This window comes from Etheostoma spectabile, chromosome 9, assembly GCF_008692095.1.
Source record: "Etheostoma spectabile isolate EspeVRDwgs_2016 chromosome 9, UIUC_Espe_1.0, whole genome shotgun sequence".
NCBI lineage: Eukaryota > Metazoa > Chordata > Actinopteri > Perciformes > Percidae > Etheostoma > Etheostoma spectabile.
Window position 1 is genome coordinate 29,469,254 of NC_045741.1, and position 23,291 is coordinate 29,492,544.

The window sequence follows — 23,291 nt, forward strand, 5'->3', positions numbered from 1 at the left end:
GCTTCACAGTTGGGATGGTGTTCTTGGGGTTGTACTCATCCTTCTTCTTCCTCCATGTTCCATCCTAACACAGCGAGTGGAGTTTTAGACCATAAAGCTGTATTTCTGTCTCCTCAGACCACATGACCTTCTCCCATTCCTCCTCTGGATCATCCAGATAGTCATTGGCAAACTTCTGGACATGCGCTGGCTTGAGCAGGGGGACCTTGCGTGCACTGCAGGATTTTAATCCATGACGGCGTAGTGTGTTACTGATCGTTTTCTTTGAGACTGTGGTCCCAGCTCTCTTCAGGTCATTGACCAGGTCCTGCCATGTAGTTCTGGGCTTATCCTTCACCTTCCCCATGATCAATGATGCCCCACAAGGTGAGATCTAGCATGGAGGCCGAGGGAGATTGACCGCCATCTTGAACTTCTTCCATATTCTAATAATTGCGCCAACAGTTGTTGCCTTCTCACCAAGCGGCTTACCTATTGTCCTGTAGCCCATCGCAGCCTTGTGCAGGGCTACAATTTTACCCCTGACGTCCTTACACAGCTTTCTTGTCTTGGCCATTGTGGAGAGGTTGGAGTCTGTTTGAGTGTGTGGACAGGTGTCTTTTATACAGGTAACAAGTTCAAACAGGTGCCGTTAATACAGGTAATGAGTGGAGATCAGGAGGGCTTCTTAAAGAAACACTAACAGGTCTGTGAGAGCCGGAATTCTTACTGGTTGTTAGGTGATCAAATACTTATCTCATGCATTAAAATGCAAATGAATTATTTAAAAATCATACACTGTGATTTTCTGGATTTTTGTTTTAGATTCCGTCTCTCACAGTTGAAGTGTACATACAAACATATATGCTTTGTAAGTAGGAAAACCTGCAAAATCAGCAGTGTTTCAAATACTTGTTTCCAATCTCAGTAACAATAAATATCACAACGTATACTCCTTTGTGAGTTAAATAATTTACTAATCGCGTAAATCGAAAAAGTATTGAGTATTTTCTTTAGTGCATTAGGAACTTCAGTGCAAAATGAATGTACAAGAATAAGACCATAAAGCGTCATCAGAATGACGGAAATATTGCTGAAATGCAGTTTAAAATAAATGTTATATCTTTTTGAGTATAAATTGTCATATCGCCCAGTCCTATCGTAAAACACTTGCAAAGCCAATTTTCTAAAATATCATGCACTTCTAGCTTGGAGTCGTCTTCACTGCCTTTGGTCATGCATTGCTGCGTTTGTTAGCGCGTTACCTACCGCCACCTGTAGATCAGCGCAATACTGTGCTACCGTGCCAAAGAATGTGTCACCAACGCACGTGCTTGTGTGTCCTCATAAAAACCATAAATTACAACTTACAACAAAATTAGTTTTTTAAAGATGCAGTAGGTAAGGTCTTATAAAACTAACTTTCTGTTATATTTGCTGAAACTGACCCTATATTCAAGTAGTATTACATAAAGCAGCTAATAAAAAAAAAAAAAAAAAATCTGGTTTCTCTGGCATCACCTACAGCCTGTAGTGGGATTTGCAAAAATCCACCGCTCCCTGTTCAGATGCACCAATCAGGGCCAGGGGGGGGTGTCTAGCTGCGTGTCAATCACTGCTCCAACACACACATTAATTCTCAGTCGTGGGGGGAGGGGCTTAGGAGACCTGCTTTAGCAAAAAGGGGGTGAAGGACTGAGAAGTTGTAGATGTTCAAATTCTTTGGCTAAATCCTACTTAAAGCACCTTTAAGCTCTACAATGACAAACACTTATAACAGTGCTTCCTGCTTTTCTAGTGGATCTACAAGAGTGACACATTGTAAATTCATTTGTTTTGTTTGTTGTGTCTTCTGATCACTCTGTCAGGCTCTATGCAGGCCCAGAGGTGGACATCTGGAGTTGTGGCGTGATCCTGTACGCCCTGCTGTGCGGCACTCTGCCCTTTGATGACGAGCACGTCCCCACGCTGTTTAAGAAGATCAGAGGAGGCGTCTTCTACATGCCAGAGTACCTGCCTCGCTCGGTGGCCTCGCTGCTCACACTCATGCTACAAGTGGACCCTTTGAAGAGGGCCACCATCAAAGACATCAGGTGCCCCCGAACAGAGGCCTCCTTCATATTATAGGCTCTTTTTCTAAAGATTATTTTTTGGGCATTTTAGGCCTTTAATGACAGGACAGCTGAAGAAGTGAAAGGGGAGTGAGAAGGAGGAATGACATGTAGCAAAGGGCCGCAGGTCGGAGTCAAACCCGGACCCGCTGTGTCAAGGAGTAAACCTCTATATATGGGCGCCCGGTCTACCATCTGAGCTATCAGTGCGCCCCATATTCTGTCTTTTTAAAGGGGCGCTATGCAGTTTTGGCCATTTCTTCGCTGTTTTCGCTTTTTGCTCGCAGGTTTCTCTATAGAGCTCCCCCTACAGGTTTCTCTATAGAACGCCCCCATCCACACACACACACACACACACACACACACACAGCTTCGGAATAGATATTTGGCAGCTCCTTTTTTTACTTCGGTCTGACCCCTCCCTTGGTTAGTCTGCCGTTTTGTCTTTCTCTGTCAATGCTTTCCTAGCTTTCTGCTTCTTTTTTGCCGGCCCAGCCATGACAATAATGGGAAAAACTCAATGAAGCAATTTTTTACATCGCAAGACCATTTAGTTTAGAATTGTTTTTACAAGAGACGGCAAAAGGAAGCTAACACCTGGGAATTAGTTGTGCACTGCCCTTGGCCATACTAGACACCCCTATCTATCCCGCTGTTAAAATTTACTGGGCACTGTTGGTTTTTTGGGGTATTAACCATATAAAGTAGTCAGCCAAATTTAACATGAATGCTGTCAACACATCCAGGACCGTACTTCTGTTCTTCACACTAAAAGACATGCTTCAACAACTCCAAATGATGCTGTAAAAGCTCCTTAATGTCCACCTGTACAGCCATACCGCCACCTGAGCATCGCCCAAGCATTCCTACTGCTTTCTCTCGTCAAAGTCACTTTCTATACTAATTAGACATGTTAACATCCACCCACATTTATGAAAATTCACACGTCCAAGATTCTTGGATGTATAGAAAACAATTCTATTTGCACTTTGGGGGCGATTGCTTAGGAATAGCACCGCAAACAGACCGTAAACTGCGTCAGTGCGGATATTGCCAATAGCTGCCAACGCTGTTCAAACATGGACACAGTTAGCTTAGCCCTATAACCCCACAGGCCTCCATCTGAAGTGTCATTACAGTTTGACTTAATGCAAGTTTAAATGTCACATATTGGGACATTTTCAGATAAATCGCCGACCTATAGTACTATTAGGTTTGGTTTTATAGTTAAGAGTTTTAGTTAGACTGATTATTCTCTCCTCTGTCAGGGAAGATGAGTGGTTTAAGCAGGACCTGCCAGGCTACCTGTTCCCTGAGGACCCGTCCTACGATGCTTCAGTCCTGGACGAGGAGGCCGTCAAGGAAGTGTGTGAGAAGTTTGAATGCACTGAATCGGAGGTTGTGTCAAGCCTTTACAGCGGGGATCCACAGGTACACATTCACAATTTCTTAAGGAATGAAGGAATATTTCCTCTGTTTAATACACTGTGACCGTTGTAACATTAAAGTCCTACCCCACAAGATTATGTTTGCACTTTGCAGTTGAACTGTGACACGACAAGTGACGAGTTTTTTGATGAAGTTATAGGTTCTGTAGTTGCTGCTAGCCTTACCGCTCTGCATTTGTTGCTAATTTCCATCAAGTTGTTGTTAGTTTTAATAATCTGAACGTCTAGTTTAGTCCTTAATCTTCAGTTGACTTTCTATCGTCCCTCTGTCCATGTAGGATCAGCTGGCTGTAGCCTATCACCTCATAATAGACAACCGTCGCATCATGACCCAGGCCAGCGAGTTCTACCTGGCCTCCAGTCCTCCCCAGGGCTCCTTCATAGAAGAGGGCATGCCGCTGCCCCCCGGGGTCAAACCCCACCCAGAGAGGATGCCTCCGCTCCTGGCTGACAGCCCCAAGTCTCGTTGTCCTCTGGATGCTCTCAACACCACCCGGCCCAAACCTCTGGCAGTGAAGAAGTCCAAGTGGCACCTGGGTATCAGGAGTCAGAGCAGGCCCTATGACATCATGGCTGAAGTGTACAGGGCTATGAGACAACTTAGCTTTGACTGGAAGGTAATAGGACATGTCTTACCCTTATTTTCCACTGGGCGTCTGTGCTGCGTTCAGACATTGCTCCGTCCTCCGCCATGCACCATACCACAACGGGAGCGTCTCAGAAGAGGAACGTGTTGTCTACCCAACTCCCAGATTTGATTGACTCTGCAAGTACTTAAAAGAATAATTAATAAATAGTGTTTAACTACAAGCACTCCTGCAATTAATCTCAATGCCTTCTCTTTTCTGGCGTTGTCCTGATGAGATTTGTGATTTCTTATTGTGTTTTTCCACCTCCAAGAAAAATCTCTCGTCGTCCATGGTGTTATAGAGATAATTGGGGGGGGGGGGGGGGGGGGGGGGGGGGCAGAATGAATCTGGCTGAACAGGAAGATTCCTTCTTAGAGTAGCCTGAAAATATGGCCTTAATTAACAACCTGAAAAAGATTACAAAAAATAGCTTTAATTGGACATTTAAGCTTTTAATTTTAAAATCCTACATCAGAATGGTCCGATATTATGCACGTGACACACTGGATAACTGCATGCCGTCTCTGTTTCACTTCCTGCTCGCCTGTTGGAAAGTCCTGCAGCACGCATAAAAATAGACCTGGAGCAAAGAGACACTTTACGCACGCTTCTGGGACCAACATGGCTGGTGGAATATCAAACATTGACTCAAATAGCCGTGATTGCTCGCGGGGGCTGCGACGCCTAGGGAACGCAGCGCAGACAGTGGAAAATAGGCTTTACACATACAGTAAACACATAGGTCTCCATACAAACAAGGTTGTCTGTTATTTTGCGTAGGTGGTGAACCCGTATCACCTGCGAGTGCGGAGGAAGAATCCGGTGACGGGAACTTTGGTGAAAATGAGCCTGCAGCTGTACCAGGTGGACAGCAGGTCCTACCTCCTCGACTTCAAGAGCATCGATGGTTAGTGACGGACAAACTCATTTCACAATTTTTTGACTAGCTTGTCCCTTCCTCCTCATCCCGTCCCCTCCCCCTCCTTTCTGTGCTTCCGTGCACTGACCCCCCAACCCTCACCTCCAAATCCTTCTTGTCGGTTATTGGCTGGAACGCTGGAACAGGCTTCGTGGTGCAGGTTGGTGCGGTTTGTTTCTGTTACTGTTTGTAGACCCTGGGCTGTCTACAGAGAGTTTTTTACAGTGTGTTCTGGGGACAGGCAGCTAGCAGATAGTGAGATGTTTTTTACAGTGTGTTCTTGGGACAGGCAGCTAGCAGATAGTGAGGAGATGTTTTTTTACAGGTGGTTCGGGACAGGCAGCTAGCAGATAGTGAGGTGATGTTTTTTACAGCGTGTTCGAGGACAGACAGCTAGCAGATAGTAAGGAGTGTTTTTTACAGCGTGTTCAAGGACGGCAGCTAGCATATAGTGAGGAAATGTTTTTTACAGCGTGTTCAGAGGACAGGCAGCTAGCAGATAGTAAGGAGATGTTTTTTACAGCGTGTTCAGAGGACAGGCAGCTAGCAGATAGTGAGGAAATGTTTTTTACAGTGTGTTCTGGGGACAGGCAGCTAGCAGATAGTGAGATGTTTCCTGTATGTGACAACAAATGTTGTATCCTAAAACACACGTGACATCACTAAGAGCACCTTTAAAGTGCGCAATGATTTCCAATTCATGAACATCCGTTACATTCAAGCCGTTGCCAAAGGAGTTGCTACAAAGCTAATTAAGACTATGAGCGCCACAGAACTCTCTCTGTATTTCCCAGCAAGGCTATGTTTACAAAATAGTGTCGTCCAGCAATATTTGCACAGAGAAATGAAGGTAATTGCCTCTTCTGAAGAATCTGTCATATCTTTTTAATCCTCCGTGTTCTCCTCGGTTACAACCACGTGCATGGAGGACGGGTGGGGGTGGTGGCTTGGTCGGAAGGCTTGTGTCATGTGGATGCAACAACAATTGTCATTTCTTAGAATTCCTAATGGGGGCTACAGAAACTACACACTATAGCTTTAATGCACATGCAAAATATTTTACTTTGGTGGTTGCAAAATTCTTATAAAAAAAACAATATAAAACACAATGTAATGAACTACTCCTCTGTTGATTGCTGATGCTACATTCCTCTGCTCGTGTGACCCCCAGATGACATCATGGAGGCGGTGGGCTTTAAGTCGGGGTCGTCCACTCCCCAGCGATCGGGCTCCACAGCCGGTCTCCACAGACCCAGACTGAGCATCGACTCGGCCAGTCCGGCGTTTGATCTGCCCCAGCTCAGCTCCTCCCTCCCGGGGTCCCTGTCCGGTAGCTCCCCTCTAATCTCCCCCCGCCAGGGATCACACACCATGGACTTCTTCGAAATGTGTGCCAGTCTGATCACCACCCTGGCGCGCTGAGACCCATCCACTCCTGACCTCGCTGTAACTGGGTGTCGGTGGGGTTTTTAGGCCAATTGCTGATCTGGGATGTAGGGAGAGTAGATGAGTCTGGAGCGACTTCCTCTCTCTGTCTCTCCATCTCTGTTCCAGTTGTATTGGACTGTAAGGCTGAAAAGCTCACTGTCACCTCAGATTAAGGAGGAATAGAGAGGAATACCTTCTTTTTTTTTTTAGAAAGTCAGATTAATAGCCTTTTTTCTTCTTCTTTTGACACAGCCTTTGGGTCAGAATGGGGAGTTTAAAGTGATCCTGGGACCGGATTCTGTGAACTAGTAAAGGCCAGCAAAGTGAGCGGCAGCAGGTCACAGCTCTCAGTCCCTTCTCCCACAAATATCTTCAGTCTATTATCAACTGCTGAAATGCCATCGCCACCATAACACTTAATGATGGGAAATCCTGCTGAGTATGCCCCAGACACTGATCAGAGGTCAGTTTTGCTTCTTGTCTTATATTTTCCACAAGGTGCTGGTTGGTGTTCTGAGCGATCGGATTTAATTTCAGGTTCATATGATATGGTTTGTAAAGAAACTGTTGATGTATATTATATTTATATTACAATCATATTGTGTAGTTGAAAAAGTTAGCTAACGTATACCAAATAACACTATGCACCATAGAAGGTGATTATTATTTAGATATCAGATCCATATTTATTTTTGAGAAATGTTTTTTAGGCACTGTAGTTGTATTGTTTAAGCACTGCATCAACGTAGAGTTTTAACCTGATTTTGAATAGATTGTAGAAGATTAATGAACCCAGAGAGGCAGAAGGATAGTACGGTCGTCTGTTAGGCTACAGGAACGTCTATATGTCTGTGTGTTTGTTATAACACTAATAACGTCGGCAAAATACCCCCCCCCCCCACACCTTCTGTCTCTCTCTCTCCACACCCACACACACTCACCCACACACACACACACACAGAGTCCTGAGCCCGGCTGAATGTCACCGTGCCCGGTCCGTTTCTGGTGGTTGATTAAAGCAGATATGTGCTGATCACCTCTCATAACGGGCCGGATGGGTAGCGCACTGCCACGAGTCCATGAGGTAACTGTCTGATTACGCAACATTTTAATTGAGATATTTCGTGACTAAATTCTAAATCTGCCACGTTCTGTCAGGTTAATATAATAGTACAATGTCTTCCTCTGATGTAAAAGTACACTGTAAGTCAGTAGTAGGCAAGACCGTGGAGTTGCATATTAAGCGGTTTGGGGGTCCTTCTGTAAGTCACTTAGGTACAATTTGGTTTTGGAGGATTCTACGAGCAACAATACCACAGGCCAAGCAATCCAAACAGGCACAGATATACAACGTCTCACAGGAGTTTCTCTGCCTTGATGTAGTTCAAAGATGCTGTGCGTACCGTAAATATATCTGCTATTACTTTTCCCACACAACCAGCATTTTATGCAGTCAATAACTGTCAGAAATATGCAACACACACAAATCTGCAGACTTCAGTGTAGTCCTAAAGTGACAAGTTGAGCAACTGTTGCTGCTCGCTCATGCATGTACAGAATGTAATTTAAAAGCAAGCAGGCCCGTGATATCAGGAGGACAGACATGGCAGTCAGTCACATGGGCAGTAGCTGAAAAAGACAGAAGCCCTGTGCCGTTTGGAATGGAGAGCGTGGGGATTTTTTTTTTTTTTGCACTGAGAAATGAGAAAAATGTCCGTCAGAAATTAGAGCCTAATGTGAGGTCTTGAGTTCGATTGTCTGAGCAAATCTCAATACTTACTTGATAAATTACTTCAACTGTCAATCAGTTTTCAATTTCATATTAGCAGTAATAAACCTAACCAGCCCTGCTGTGTGCGTGTATGTGAAGAGATAATGAGGTGATGATGATAATTAATAAAAGAGGAAGATGACTAATCCATGTAAGAAGGTGTGTATTTGCTGCAGGACGTTATAAGCCACAGAAACCTTTCTCCAGTTGCCTTATGGAATGCAACACAGTCATTGTGTGCATACGCTTCAAGAGGGTGTGTGCATGTGCCAGTGTGTGTAGGGATCGGCTGGGTAGTGTGTCACCAAATGTTCTTACTGACTTTGTGAGGAGGATCTTTGCAGAGGTTCGGGAGTGGGTAGAAAAGTGAGACAACGTGACGCCGTGGTGTTTTGGAGCGGCAGTCTGTGTGTTTCTTCAGTTTGTCGTCTGGTTTTGTGGAAACACGTTTTACTGTACCAGTTGTTTTGGTCCTACGTTTTTGATGATTGTCACGGTGTTACTACTTTTATAAATGTTGTGCATTGTCTCGTCAGATCATACCTTATGTATTGTGTTGTCATGCACTATTTCTTCTGATTGTATGTAAGTGAAAGCAGGTGCTGCTCAGATGAACCCTCCTGTCTGTTTTTGTCTGCGTTTGTTGGAGAGCACTCGACCGTTGCATTTCTACTGTTCTCACTTAAACACAGCAGTACGTACTCTACTTTAGACTGGCGTCGCAAACAAAAATGGCCAATATTTACTGAATATTGTATTTATTCCATTTTATTGACCAGTTATTTTTTTACAGGCTTGGGGCAAGTGATTGGCAGAAGGGTGAAGAGGCAGGATTTTGTGATGAAACTGTTGTGGAAATTGACGTGAAATTTAAAGGTCCCATGGCATGAAAATGTCACTTTATGAGTTTTTTTTTACATTAATATGCGTTCCCCCAGCCTGCCTATGGTCCCCCAGTGGCTAGAAATGGTGATCAGTGTAAACCGAGCCCTGGGTATCCTGCTTTGCCGTTGAGAAAATTAAATCTCAGATGGGCCAATCTGGAATATTGCCCCTTGTGAGGTCATAAGGAGCTAGGCTACCTCCCTTTCCTGTGCTTTGCCCGCCCAGAGAATTTGGCCCACACGAGAGAGAGACATCATGGCTTTCAAACAAGCAAAGTGGCAGTTGGTCAAGGCCACACCCCCAGCCTCCACCTCATTAGCTACAGACTCAGAAATGGCAAGTCCTAAGGAAAGCTCATTGTAGGACTGGCTCTAGTGGCTGGAATTCTGCACCAAGGCTGGATTTCGGGAAAGAGACTTCAGATACAGTATTAGGGGACCACTAAGGTCTATATAAAAGCATCCAAAGAGCACCATGTCATGGGACCTTTAAAGACAAAAAACACTAATGAAAGAAGATAACATTTCAGAATAATGGGGAGAATTTGGTCATGTTGGAGGTTCACACACATGGGTCTAGACTGTGATTGTTAGGGGGGACAGAAGGATGGACTCAAATGCACGGCTCACAGGGAAGGTATTTATGAAGGAAAAAGGGGGATGGAAGTAGGGAGATGGACGCCAGGAGCAGGTGGTGGCGGACCGGGGAGACTGTGCAGGAGGAGCCGGGAGCGAGGGCCGAGGAGGGGGCAAGCACGGCGAGCAGAGACACGGAGGACGGAGCCGGGTGGCGGCAAAGGGAGAGAGAAGTGGAGAGCTGCGGTGGCAGAGGTGCGCAGTGCGAGGGCAGAGCAGGATGATGAGGAGAGAACCCGTGGGAGGAGGACTGGTGGGGGGTCCGAAGCCCCCGCCGAGATTACTGAAACAGGAAAACACAGGGAGAGTCAGTACGCCAGATACAAAGACACAACAGCTAGCACAGATTTAGCAAGGTTCACCCATAGCTGATCTGACGATCAAGTGAAGAGTGGATCAGAGCCAGGGTATATAAACAGGAGTAGATGATGATGCAGGCAGGTGTGGATGGCTGGAGCGGGTGAAGGCTGGCAGGTGGTGTCTGATGTGGTGATTGGCGTTGACGGGAGGCAGGTGTGTGTGATCAGCTGGCTTCGGACGGGAGAGCAGGAAACCACAACAGAAGGCAAAACCAAAAAGATAGGCTGGCAAACGAGACTTAGAGTAGTGAAAAGTAATAAGGGAGACAGACTCACGACCAGCCGGGACCCCGCCATGACAGTGATTCTTGTGTTGTTAACTGAGTGCTTTGTTGGACCTCCAACCATTTAATGTAGGCGTAGGTTCGACTTTGTTACTCTACTTGTTTTAAATCATTATCGTCTGCATCAAGTCTGAAATGTCATTTTTGCCTTACGAGAGCATTGGGAAAGCTTTTTGTTGAAACAGTGGAAGCCACATTCTTTGTTACTCTGCTGAAAACCCTTTAAACATGTATTCTGTTTCCTGTGTGGTGTGACGTCGCCTACGCCACTGAATATACTCCGACGACAGGGAGAAACTGCTCCCTGCAGCAGAACACATGCCACTGTACACACAGCTATGTTGACCTCTACACTACATTACACTCTTCTGCTGTGCCTGAAATGACTTGTCCTCTGCACAGTGAGCTAATTTGGTCACATCAGGATCACATCTGGCCCATTATGCATCCATCTCTGATTCTGCTCCTCATGACAACCACATGAAAACTGTTGATCAACAAAGTGCACTTTCTTGGAGAGGTCATGGGTCAAATTTAAAAACTCCTGATATAACCAGTATTTACTGTTACATGTAGTACTGTGCTATTCCAACTGTATGCAACTACCAGTGGCATGTTAGTCATGTAAACTCTAATCTGTGTTCAGGGCTGGCAAACACATGCCGGGGGGTGGGGGGGGGGGGGGACGTATTCAAATAAAATACTGTGTCGTACCAAAGCGAGTATCTCAACAGCAAGGCTGTACTCTGTTTATCTGTGGTGGGGCTCTTGTGATTAATGTAACCTTAAATACCCCTGTGTATGTCATGTATGGGGTGAGTTGTGTGGGCAACACAAGGGTCATCAATTTAATACTGCTGGGTGTGTGGTGTGTGTGTGTGTGTGTGTGTGTGTGTGTGTGTGTGTGTGTGCGTGTGCCAAGGTGTGTTTTAACTGTCTCTGTGTGTCTGTTTGGGGTTTGGAATTTTGTCGTTGTGCACTGCATGATACTGCTGTTATGATTTGCACTTTAATGAGTATTTATTGAAAAACAATAAACAAAACATAAAAAAAGGAAACTTTTTTTTGTTTTTGTTTTGTTTTTTTTTTGGTCCTAAAGGCTTTGTCAATGCACACACAAACACCCATCACTGAGGATTAGTTTTGTGTTTTTCTATCCAGACAAAAAGCCCCCTCAGATGTCAACAATACTTTACATTGAAAATGACCTCAGGTGATCATTCCACCTTTCTGTAACACTTATTCATCCGCTTGAGGAAAGTCATAGAAAAAATAAGGGACATAAAAGTGACATCTGGCAAATAAAAGAAAGACACTTAGCACCTGGTACTAGAATTCTTAAAGTTGTATATTTTATATCAAGCTCTATGTTGTTTATAAAGATCCTAACTATACCTCATATGTCAGCATTTAAATCCAGTACTAAGTCAGTAATTTCATAAGCACTTCCATAATCTGTAATGATCTTTAACTAAATAATGAGGGTAACCCCAGTAACCCAAACTTAAAAAAAAAAAAAAAATTACCAATATCATGTAAATGTTGAATGGTAATCAGAGTCCTAAAAATGTGCATGCAGTATGAAATTAATGAAAATAGATCACATCACATGTGGAGTAGAGCTGAAAACACAGATATTTAATTATTGCTGATGACCTGACCTAAAAGTCTATGAAGCCTTTGTTCATTTGTCAGTTTGTCAGCTATATTTCTATTTGCCATACACTGTAAACTGGTAACAAGTGTATAATGTACAATTAAGTGTACAATTCCCCCTGATTTACACTGCCTGTGTCCGCTGTGTATTTTCTCAGGATGGTGTCTCAACCTGAGAAGAAAACAAAAAGAAATCAACATTTTCCATTGTCCTCCCCTTATTTCCACCGCCAAAAAAAACGATTTCTGGTATTCACACATGAAGTGTGTAATTTTCCCTACAAGAGCCTCCAGGGTGTGTGTGTCTGCAACAGTTTGTAAGCTCTTTCCTGGGATCAGCAGTTTCAAAGTCACTCAGAGCCACCGGGCAAACTGTCCCTCTCTGGTTTCACAGCGAGTGGTTCAAAAAAAAAAAAAAAAGGTGCACAAAGAGTTCTGAGAGCTGGGATGGTGTAACGCTCGTCGCCATATCTCCTTATCTTGCTCTTCTACATCATCATACTGATCCAAAAATGCAGTCCCCAGGTAAATAAGTCATGAAGATGAAGTGACTGTCACAGTATTCGGTGACGGACACGGGTCACAGTGTGAAGAATAACAACAGCAGGCAAATCCTGTTTCCTCTGCCTGGCTGCTTTTTGTCCTGATGTTAAAAAAAACATATATATATGTCAGTATGTGAAGTGCACAGTGATGCAAATAAGGGAGCGTCAAGGTGATTCATCCTTACCTTGTTTTATGATCATTTCTCAGCAGTTGGTCAAGCATACAGGTCAGGAGGTGGTAAAATGAGCATATCAGTTTGATCAAAATCCATTTCCTGTGTTAAACTAGATTCGGACCTGTGGAGGAACACATTGGAAAATAACTCAACCAGCAGGGACAAAGGAGGGTGACCTCGTTTTGACCATGAATATGACCCCACTGAGAAATGTGATTAGCACATAACAGGGAATCAAACATGAAACAATACACCACTGGCTGATTTCATGCTCAGCTACCTATTCCAGGCAAAAAAGGAAGGAAACCTGCCCATGTCCTGCATATTTCTTGTGTGAGCAGTGTGTGCGTGCGTGCTTTATAACCCTACTCACAAGGGAACTGCTTTCTCCTTTACAAGCACAGCACCTGAGATGGAAAGAAAGTATTTTGGCATCAAGTTTCAAAAATCCATTCATCAAACATCCAATGTTGTTGTAATGATTGAACAAATACTATTAAAGATATAATATGTAATATTCTGCAGTAAAACTGTCTAAAAATGGGGGCCAGGTTGGTTCAGTGGTAGAGCAGGCGCCCATGTACTGCGAGGTTTATGCCTCGACGCTGAGGGTTTGACTCCGACCTGTGATGATTTCTTGCATGTCTTCCCCCTCACTCACCCCTTTCTCACCTAACTGGTGGACACCCTGTCCATTAAAAGGCGGAAAAGGCACAAAAAAAAGACTATACGTTCATCATAAATAGTGTTTAGTTGTGAAATTACACCATCCAAAAGATTTCCAACAAAGTCCAAACCCCGAGAAATCTGTAATTTTTCTCCAATGACACGGAGTGTGTCATTGGTCGCCTGTCATTGGTCGCCTGTCATTGGTCGCCTGTCATTGATCGCCTGTCATTGGTCGCCTGTCATACAACCCTTGACCCCTCTGGTTGCCGTCCAAACAGGGAAAACGCGAGCTCATTAAAGAGTAATTGTAAATCATACAACGTCAATGTACTCAGTAACAGTAATACAGCGTTTTTTTTCTGCCACACAGAACATTTGTGTGATTAATTACGTGCCACCCTGTCAAACAGTGCTACACTGGAGACCTAATTTATTAATAAGTCATTTCCATATCGCTTCATTTCACTCCAATGCGCTATGTTGACAAGTGGATCATGCTAGTGCTTGGCGGTGAAACCGTACCTAATGTATGTATACATCACATATACATACACACAACACAACACATCCAGAGGTTATTTTTAGAATGATTGTTTTGACCATTGACCAATTCGCTACATAACTCTAGCTGTATGTGTTGACTAATCTAATGCTAAGTTAGCCAGCTAACCAGTCCTTCTGCCTCGCTCACCGGGTGGTAAGAGCCTTCAGCCACAGCTAATTAAAGCTCTTAGCTCTTAGTTCTTAAAACCTTTTCAGTGTAATACGATCAGGTTTTTTGGTGTCCATGTGAGCTTTGAGATGTCCAGCACCTTTATTGGACAATGAAATAAATGTGCTAGCATGATATATAATAAAATATTACGTCACGCAACAAAGTACCGTAGTACCGTGTGCAAAGCGCCAGTTAATTTAAGTAAACGCCTAATGCTATTCCATGAAAAACAGTGAAAACCAGACATTTTCATGAATTTATAAACCCCCCCCCCCCCGGATGCCCCGGACAGTACGTAAAAAGTGGACATGTCCGGGCAAATAAGGACGTTTGGTCACCCTACATTGTGTGGAAAACACTGCAGCTGTTTCATTAGAATGACATGAAATGAATAAACGTTTCTAAACGGAACTTAAACAAAACTTGAATATATAACTGGTCCGTGAACCGATACACTGTCAACGGCAATGGTGGTTAACAATGAAGACAACAACTCCCACGATCCTACGTGACTTTATGACGTCATCAAAAGTCCTCGTTTGCATCTATGGTTTCGATTGAGAGACCCTAGCAGCAGACAATTACATATTATATGTTTAAGTATTCACATTTTGCTGTACAGGCGTGACTTACTTGTCTCCGGTTCAGCGCTGCTGTAAAATTGAACAAAAAGCAAAAATTAAAACCCCATTTGTGTGTGTGTGTGTGCATGTGTGTGTGTGTGTGCGTGTGCGTGTGTGTGTGTGTGTGTCATGCCTACCTGGCAACTGGCTCAACAGGTTTTGGTGAATGGAAAAACGTGGTCAACTTTTGAAGCGCTTCATGTCTTGCTCTGATTAAAAAAGACAAATACACATGTACTGCATGTCCACACTCTGCTAATGTGTGTGTGTCTGTGTGTGTGTGTGTGTGTGTGTGTGTGTGTGTGTGTGTGTGTGTGTCTGTGACAGGTGAACTCACTGGGCATGGGTGCCATCTGCGATGAGGTCACTTTGACTGTGCTGGTGGTTTACACTAAGGATTTTGTTTCCTACGAAAACAAATCATTGAGACAGTTATTATATATAATGCACTTTCACACAACACACACACACACACACCAACAGCGTTAATTATACCGTAATTACACAGGTATTGTTACTGAAGTCACCGACCCTCGGACACGCCACGACACACTTGAATAGTTAACTTCCTTCCTGTTTATGCAAACAACCTGCTCGTCTAGATTCCAGTAGCTTTGGTCAGTTAATTTACATTTGACACTGTGCACTTTAATAAAAAAAATTTTTTTAAAATCCTCTGCACGTCAGATTGGCCCCAATCCTTCACATTTTAAAATCACAACTTAAAAACTCATATCGTAATTGTATTCATTGGACTTCAAACCTGCATGAGGAATGTATTCTGCATTTTCATTTTCATTTTCTTACTTGTTTTAAACGTTTTGTTACTTTGGTGTTTATAATTTGTCCTAAATCATGACAATGTCCAGCACTTTGGTTGGTCAACCTGGTTGTTTTAAATGTGCTTTATAAATAAAGTTGGATTGGATTTTGTCATGAATGACCATGCTCTAAGTTTTGGCACTACAGCTCCAGTAATGTTCAGGGTGGATGTAAACAGGAAGTCAAATGAAACCATGGAGTCAGTTAGTTCATTATGGGCTGCAACATTTTTTTGTTGTGTTTGTTTTTGCTGAATTATCTATCTATTATCTATTTCCTGATAGCAATGTAGCCATGGACACGTGTCACTGGATGACTCTGACACTGAAAAGAATTTAAAAACATGATGCTGCTGCTGCCGCTCCAACTGGCGACTGTGATGATTATCGGCCGGAAAAACTACAATTACTAACTTCCTGTTGTTTTTAAAGAGTTTTCTTCCTCAGTGTCGCCCCTTCAGCTGGGCAGGCGCACCTTACAGTTGGAAAACTCCTGATTTAGTCCTATTGGAGCGCAAGCTCAGGGGAAAAGCTCAGTCCAGAAAACAGCGTGTGCCACGCATGGACTCTTTATTAAGCTTAGCGATAATTCATGCGGGACACAAAGTCATACGCCTCCTGATTGAATCACGATTCCTATCAGACACACACCAATCACAGCCATTCTCACATCAAGGCGGTCATATAAATGGGACTCCCTCCTCCCTGATCCCTGCTACACTGACACACACGGCTGCTGCTGGCAACGCTTTGCCTCCACCCCCCCACCCCCGGCCTCAACCTCCCTAGTTCAGAGTCCTGACGTGGCTCAAAGTAAAAAAAAAAATGTTTTAATTGGTTTCCAATGTCTTTCTTATGGCTCACTCCACCAAGGGGGTGTCTGCATTGCGCTCCCTGTTGCAGCTTAGCATGCTGCGTGGCTGGTCCAGGGCGCATTATCCAGAGCAGAGCCATCCGCGCCAAGCACAACTGTATTTCCATTTCTATTCAATTCATGTCAAATCAAAACAGTAAGTTATCTTAGGACACTTTACATACAGAGTAGGTCTAGACCACACTCTATAATTTACAAAAACTCTGCATTTTCCCCCAAAAGCATGTGACAGAGGGGAAGAAAAACCTTTTTTGTAACGGGCAAAAACCCTCAGACAGAACCTGATTCTCGGTGGATGGCCATCGGGGTCTGTTAGGGGCTCTGTCTGTTTGGGTTATTTGGTTTGGTGGTTTAACCAAACCCCTCTTAGCCCCTCTACTTTTCTAACCCACTATCCCTGGTCCCTGATCCCTGTCCACAGGGCTGGGAGCTCTGTTGCTCTGAGGAGAGCCGGTCGGACCCTCTGTTCTGGCTGACTGGAGGTCAGGGGCCTCGGACAGGGAGGCCTCCAAAGACCAACCCGGTCTCTGCCGACGCCGCCGGCCCCCAGCAGCCTGGAGCAGGAGCTCCGACCCGCTCATTTGTTGCAATAAATGGTTAAATCTAATCATCATCTAATCCAACAAATCTACACAGCTAACAAGTTGGAAAAAAATGACGTCGCCTTAATGACGCATCATGTTTCCAGTTCAGATTAGGTGTCAACAACAATAATCCTAAAGAGAGATTATTTATTTACAGCATAAATTTGTCACCAACAATGATGTCAACTAACGGGGACAGAACCATCAATGGTGAAAACTAGGGGTGGGGGAAAAAATTGATACAGCATAGCACTGCAATATTTTCAGTGGAAATGCTGTATTGATACACAGTATCAAGTATGGATCTGTTATTATATATGTGTTGGTCCGTTTGTCCCATTTTGCAGCAATAGCATTGAAGTGATATGAACAAACAGAGAAATGTTTCTTTTTAGATGAATCATATGTTGACAAAGTTTCCTTTTGGGAACATAATTTGAAATTGGAAAAAATTAAAAGTTGGAAAAAAGGTAAAAAAAATTGCAATATATTTAAAATCGCAGTAATATCGTATCATGGCATAAGCATTGTGATGATATTGTAACGGGAGGCCTCTAATGATTCCCACCCCTAGTTTCTATGGATGAGACCATCTGAAGATCAACGCTGGTAAATGGATATTTAACAATTATCAAATTATCTGACGTGCAATTACAAGTTTTCTGTCGTATTGCTTCTTTTTTTGCATCCACACGCTTCCATCAAGAAGGAGGACATACAACATGACTAACACATGTGTCCCACTGTATAACTTACTGTCACAAGCAGTCACACTGTGTTTAATATTTGATTTTTTATCACCTCATTGTTAGATTTTAACAACAAAGTGCTATTACTACAATTTGCGTGGTTTGGAGTTTCTTACCCATGTCTGGCATCGAGAGGGTCCTGGTGTGGCCCCTGCAGAGGACAAAGACAAGGCATCGGTCTTGAGGAAAAAAACGCTTTGGCAGATCCCTGTTGATGCTACTGTTAGGTCCCTAACTTAAAAAAATAATATACAATTCAGACATGTAGATTCAGGCTAACATCAGGGTTTCTACAGGTTTCACCAAGTCAAGTTGAAGACTTTTTAAGACCATTATGAATGAAATTCAAGACCTACAAACACCATAAAAAGTCAGTCTGGAAACATTGTCTGAAATAATTCCACAATGTACCTCATTATAATGATACAAATAATACCAATAATACTTGTATTTGTATTGCACTTTACATTACAGTCATCTCAAAGTGCTACAGAGCATATAATAATGCAATTAAAAATCAAAGATCAAGCTCATTAAATAGCTAAAAGGAAAACTTAAAATCCAAATGCCAAAATCATTGCCTTTATAAGACTATAAGACCTATTTAAGATAGGACCAAATACTTTAATTAAAATTTTGATTTAGAAGAAACTTTTTTTGGGGACTTTTTAAGACCCCACGGAAACCCTGAACAAGGACTCACACTGGAGCCAGCGGGTCTGCCGTTTCAAAGGTAGGAGACGTGGGTTCGTCATCGTCGGCGGTCCACTCCTCGCTGTCATCTGAGACTGACAACAACATCAAACTGCTGTAGAATAAGTTCAACATAGACCGTCATCATGGATAAGAACCGGTAAATACTTACAACTTTCTGCTGAGGCTGAATATCGGTTTGAGAGCCTGAAAAAAGTAGACAAAAACAGCTGTAAATCCTCTTTCTAACTTCAGTGAGAATGTGTTTTCCATTGTGTTGTCTGTGTGGGTTACCCCGTGCTGGGAACCTCCTCTTCGATAACGTTGTTGCTGCTGCTCTTGCGAGTGATTGCAGCCTTCTTTCCCAGCTCCAACATCTCCTGGATGTCCAACTCCACATGATCCACAGCGATATATCCATCTGGAACACGCTCAGAGTCAGTTTGTTTGTTTTATTTGGATTTTATTTGGATTCATTAGCATTCACTAAAAGCTATTCTTCCTGGGGTCCTACAATATTTCCTTGACAATACTCATAACATTTCAATACACATACACACACACACACACACACACACACACACACACAAATAAATCTTACAGTTAACACAATAGAAAAAATTAAACAAAAGACACTACTCCGAATAGATTAATCTATTTTAAGAAATACAACAACAAAACAAAAGCCCTGTACCAACTAATGTTATATTAAATATTTAATTCCTTTGAAATAAATATGTCTTAAGTGATTTTTCAAAGCCATACTGAGAGTTGTGTTTAATAGTTGTTGGGAGAGAGTTCCATTCCCACATTGCTCTGTACCAAACTGAACGTTGTTGACTTAGTTTTCACTTTAGGTAAAATAAAACTCCCTCCACTGCGTGCCAGTGGTGCGATCCACAATCAAGGACGGCTGCGCGTCAGGTTTTCTGTGCCAACACTTTCACACAGTTTGTATAAAGGGAAGTGCAACAACACAGACAAACAGAGCTAAAGTGTTACAGAAATGTGTTCACCTCAAGGTGAACACATTTCTGTAACACTTTATAATATGAGACATGAATGCATGCATGACTTGAAGGAATGAAGAAGCATGAATTCTTTCATGCAGTACTTGAACATACAGTACGTGTAAACGGGAAGTATCAGCGATGTACAAGATTAATATTGTCTGTTATGTGCTCTCCGCCCTGCTTGCTCCCTTCTTCCTCTTTGTTTCAGATTTCTGATGGGGGGGGGGGGGGGGTGTCCTGGAGAGACTGAAGCGGCTCGGATCGCCGTTGTTCTTCTGTTACCTACTTTTGTCTTTCTTTTGTGTTTTGTTGCTTTGAGATGGGAGTCTGTAGTATCTAGTTTTCGCGGCTTTGATTGTGTCAGTAAGTCACTACTTTAGTTTGGGGAGGGGGGGGGGAGTTCTGGGTCAGACGGCCCTTGATGGGTCGGCTCAGGCTTCTTCCCTTCTTTGTTCCTCTTGTTAGACCTCCAGACTCCCATCATTTTTGTATAATCAACCATAGGTAAGTTGTGAATAAGCTTGAATTTACTTGAATAATCAGGTTTATGTTATCATGTTGACGGTCATAGTTAGCCTAAGTTATGTGGGTTTGCTGTTGCCATAACAGGGTCTAACGCATGATTAATGCAGCAACAATGCGTTAAATAATGCATCAATTTAGGCATTTCACTCATCACATTCATCATGTTTTCTGATTTCTTAATTATGTTTGTGTCTTCTTCATAGGTCAATCTGTAGTTAAAGTGACAGGCTAAAGAAACTGAGTTGTCGTGTTGTTATCATGACTAACTAACCATTACTATTTCATTACTTCATCATGTTTGTGGCCCTTCAAAAAGAAATGCCGACCTGGTTATTGATAAATAAGATATTAATAATTGTGGCATATGCAGCAATCCTTTTGTGACCCCCTCAAATACATTTTTTTTTACATTTCTGGTGTTCAGACACTTAGAAGTTCGTAAAAAGTCAAATTCATGACACTTCATCACAAATCCCACGGATGGGGCTAGTCTTAAAAAAGATCCAACTAGTGTTGAACGGTATTTTTTACCTATTTCTCAACAAGTGGGTTCAACAAAGCACCAAGTTTCACATATCTATCACAGTCTATGAGAGACACATCAGACAATACCTTCCACATTAAAAGTGAATGGGAATTGGAACCAATACATTATGGATGATGATACTGGGAGATTATCGAGGCGAGTCATAAAGGGATTGAAAGTCCAATGTGGAAAGAATTGGATTGGAAGTTGAAGATAGATTTTTTAGGACCCTCTTAGGGTTTCCATGTTTAAAAACAACCCCCAACACTTGCTGGAGAAACTGTGGTAGCGCGGGAGACCATGCCACATATTCGGGACTGTCCAGTGATACAGACATACTGGAAAGACATTAAGAGGAAGTGGACAACATTTTTAAGATGGATTCCCCTTGGACCCTTGTTTTTCTTATTGGAGAAATGCCTGAAGACTTGCTTCTAAGGCCCAAAGCACATATCTTGTTAATGACCGCAAGAAAAATGATTACTATTATTGGATGAGCTGCCCCCCCCCCCCTACAGTAACCCAGTGGAACAAAAAATTAAACAGGTCCACACAATGAAAAATATGGCTGCTATTTTACAGCTGAAGGTACCTGTGTTGGTGAAAAGATGGACTCCTGTCATTCTAGGCCTTGATTTCAAATAATTTAAACATGCTGATGTGTAATGGTGTATTTATCCTGCATCTATGTGGTCGATAGGGTTGCTGAACGAAGCTCAACACAGGGTGACCCTTTTGTTGTTGTTTTTTATTTTTATTTTATTCTCTATTTTCGTTGATTAGAAAGGAAAAAGAAAAAGTTTAATTGTACTGTATTGTGTTGCTAAAATTGCCTGTAATGTTTAATTTGGGCAATAAAGTTAAAAAAAGAAGAAAGAAAAAAAGTAAAATTCATAAATATCCTACTTGGGTTAGCATTGTACTCAGGCATTACTATTAAAGGAGTCTCTATCCACGACGTTCCCCTTTGCTCCGGTGCCGCCGGAAATTCCGCCAGATGTTCCTTTTTTCGGCCAGATGTCAGTTACAGTATCTTCTGCTTTCTTTGTGTTGGAATTTTAAACTCTGGTGGATTTCTGAGGACTATGGTCACCTGGTCCTCAGATCTCTGCAGGGTAAATCCAGACAGCGAGCTAGACTATCTGTCCAATCTGTCTTTTCTGTGGCATGACTGAACGTACACGCTCCACCAAAACAAGTTCCTTCCTGAGGCGATTTTGCAGAAGCACGGAGGCTCCATCTCTGATTGGTTTAAAGAAATGCCAATAAACCAGAACACGGAATGCAGTGTGGACTAGCCAGACCTTCCCACTAGGCACCCAGAATCTCCTGCCTACACAGGTGCTCCCTTCTTGCTCAGCAGCACTGAGTCATCTGACAGGAAGCTGCTGCACTGGCCAATCAGTGCTATGCAAACACATATTCAGACTTCACTTCCTCCCATCCCAGAACGTTGTATGGACTAGCCAGACCCTCCTTTACGACGCTGTTGGGGACGGTCTGGCAAAGCTTGACTACTGTTTAAGTCTATAAAATGCATCTGCAGTGTACTGTATTTTGTGTTAACCCTTGTGTTGTTTTTCCGTTAACTATGAACTTGTCCTTCAAGTTCAAAATTGAAAATAATATATTTTTTTTGTTTTTTCCCATGTTTTTGTCACTTTTTCTGATTTAATTGTCACTTTTTCCATGGTTTTGGTGCTTTTTTTTAAAAACCTGAGCTGGTTTAATGATAGATGTCACACTTATTCTTGGAATTCATGGACAACAATGCTCATTTATATCAAATTATACTGAAGCTTTTAGTTAACAAGGCAGAAATTATGAATTATTTTGGCTAATAGTTCAGATCAGAGGATGTTGAGTGGATCATAGATGGGTAGATGTCAAAGTTTAGTCCGGATACTGTTTTGAAAACATTAAAAATAATTCAAATGCTATAAAATTAAATTAAACACTCAAATAATTCAATGAAAGTAATCATTAATGAACAACGTATGGAATCATCCATGTTATTTTGGGGCAATTAGGTTGAAAGAAATCCATATTTCTGATATAAAACACGTTGAAACGGGTCAGTTTGACCCGAGGACAACACAAGGGTTAATGTTAATGACGTCATTACCATTTTCCCAATCCACTTCTTTAAATTTAAGTGTATTCCACCATTAATCATATCATTGATTACAACACTACAATTCCTCAGAATATATATATGTACGCTGCTGTGACTGGACAGTACCATTGAAGAATGATTAATAAATCAGAAATCATGAGGATTTAAATACCTTAATTGATGCATTAATTAATGCATTAAGTCATGCCTGATACACTATTAATCTTATACATTACTGATTGTTCATGGAGTACCATATGAATGAATTCATGCGTTTTCAAGCATGGAGTCACGCATGAGTTCACGATAACTCGCGTCCCATTATTATAAAGGGTTAACCCCATTTCCAACGATAACATTTTCTCTGAACTCACAGTTGTTGCCGCTGTCCTTGGCCAGCCATTTCCCTTTGGGACAGTTGTCCGTTCGGATGATGCTGAGGACGTCTCCGCTGTTGAGGGGCAGATCGTTCTTCCGTCCCTTGGTCGTCACAGTTGCTTTTGCCTGGTACATGGCCTCCTCCTGTCCTGTGATCTAACACACACACACACACACACA

At 42.6% G+C, this 23,291-nt stretch overlaps 2 protein-coding genes across 5 annotated transcripts in view; one reads left to right on the forward strand and one right to left on the reverse strand.

The window, feature by feature from the left end:
- Positions 1 to 23,291, forward strand: part of prkaa2 (protein kinase, AMP-activated, alpha 2 catalytic subunit) — a 29,411-nt gene that overhangs the window by 6,036 nt on the left and 84 nt on the right. The window contains exons 6-11 of one of the 4 annotated variants that reach the window (XR_004333317.1): positions 1,848 to 2,072; positions 3,359 to 3,521; positions 3,817 to 4,155; positions 4,948 to 5,074; positions 6,258 to 8,514; positions 10,969 to 10,975. Coding sequence is in view for 1 of the 4 variants with exons in the window: in XM_032524873.1 (XP_032380764.1) it covers positions 1,848 to 2,072; positions 3,359 to 3,521; positions 3,817 to 4,155; positions 4,948 to 5,074; positions 6,258 to 6,508 (1,105 nt within the window). In the remaining 3 variants the exon portion in view is untranslated. Of the gene's footprint in view, positions 1 to 1,847; positions 2,073 to 3,358; positions 3,522 to 3,816; positions 4,156 to 4,947; positions 5,075 to 6,257; positions 9,158 to 10,318; positions 11,493 to 18,908; positions 18,924 to 23,291 lie in introns of those variants that run through there. The other 3 variants (XR_004333316.1, XR_004333315.1, XM_032524873.1) reach the window with 3 other exon arrangements.
- The window catches only part of LOC116694936 (FYN-binding protein 1), a 20,116-nt gene continuing 8,263 nt past the window's right edge, over positions 11,439 to 23,291 (reverse strand). Inside the window, exons 10-20 of the mRNA XM_032524861.1 lie at positions 23,108 to 23,267; positions 18,848 to 18,974; positions 18,726 to 18,760; positions 18,564 to 18,648; positions 17,977 to 18,011; positions 15,170 to 15,239; positions 14,970 to 15,041; positions 14,843 to 14,862; positions 13,199 to 13,232; positions 12,835 to 12,946; positions 11,439 to 12,747 (exon numbers count right to left, since the gene is read on the reverse strand). Of these exons, the coding sequence (XP_032380752.1) occupies positions 12,865 to 12,946; positions 13,199 to 13,232; positions 14,843 to 14,862; positions 14,970 to 15,041; positions 15,170 to 15,239; positions 17,977 to 18,011; positions 18,564 to 18,648; positions 18,726 to 18,760; positions 18,848 to 18,974; positions 23,108 to 23,267 (720 nt within the window). The 3' untranslated portion in view covers positions 11,439 to 12,747; positions 12,835 to 12,864. The remainder of the gene's footprint in view (positions 12,748 to 12,834; positions 12,947 to 13,198; positions 13,233 to 14,842; positions 14,863 to 14,969; positions 15,042 to 15,169; positions 15,240 to 17,976; positions 18,012 to 18,563; positions 18,649 to 18,725; positions 18,761 to 18,847; positions 18,975 to 23,107; positions 23,268 to 23,291) is intronic.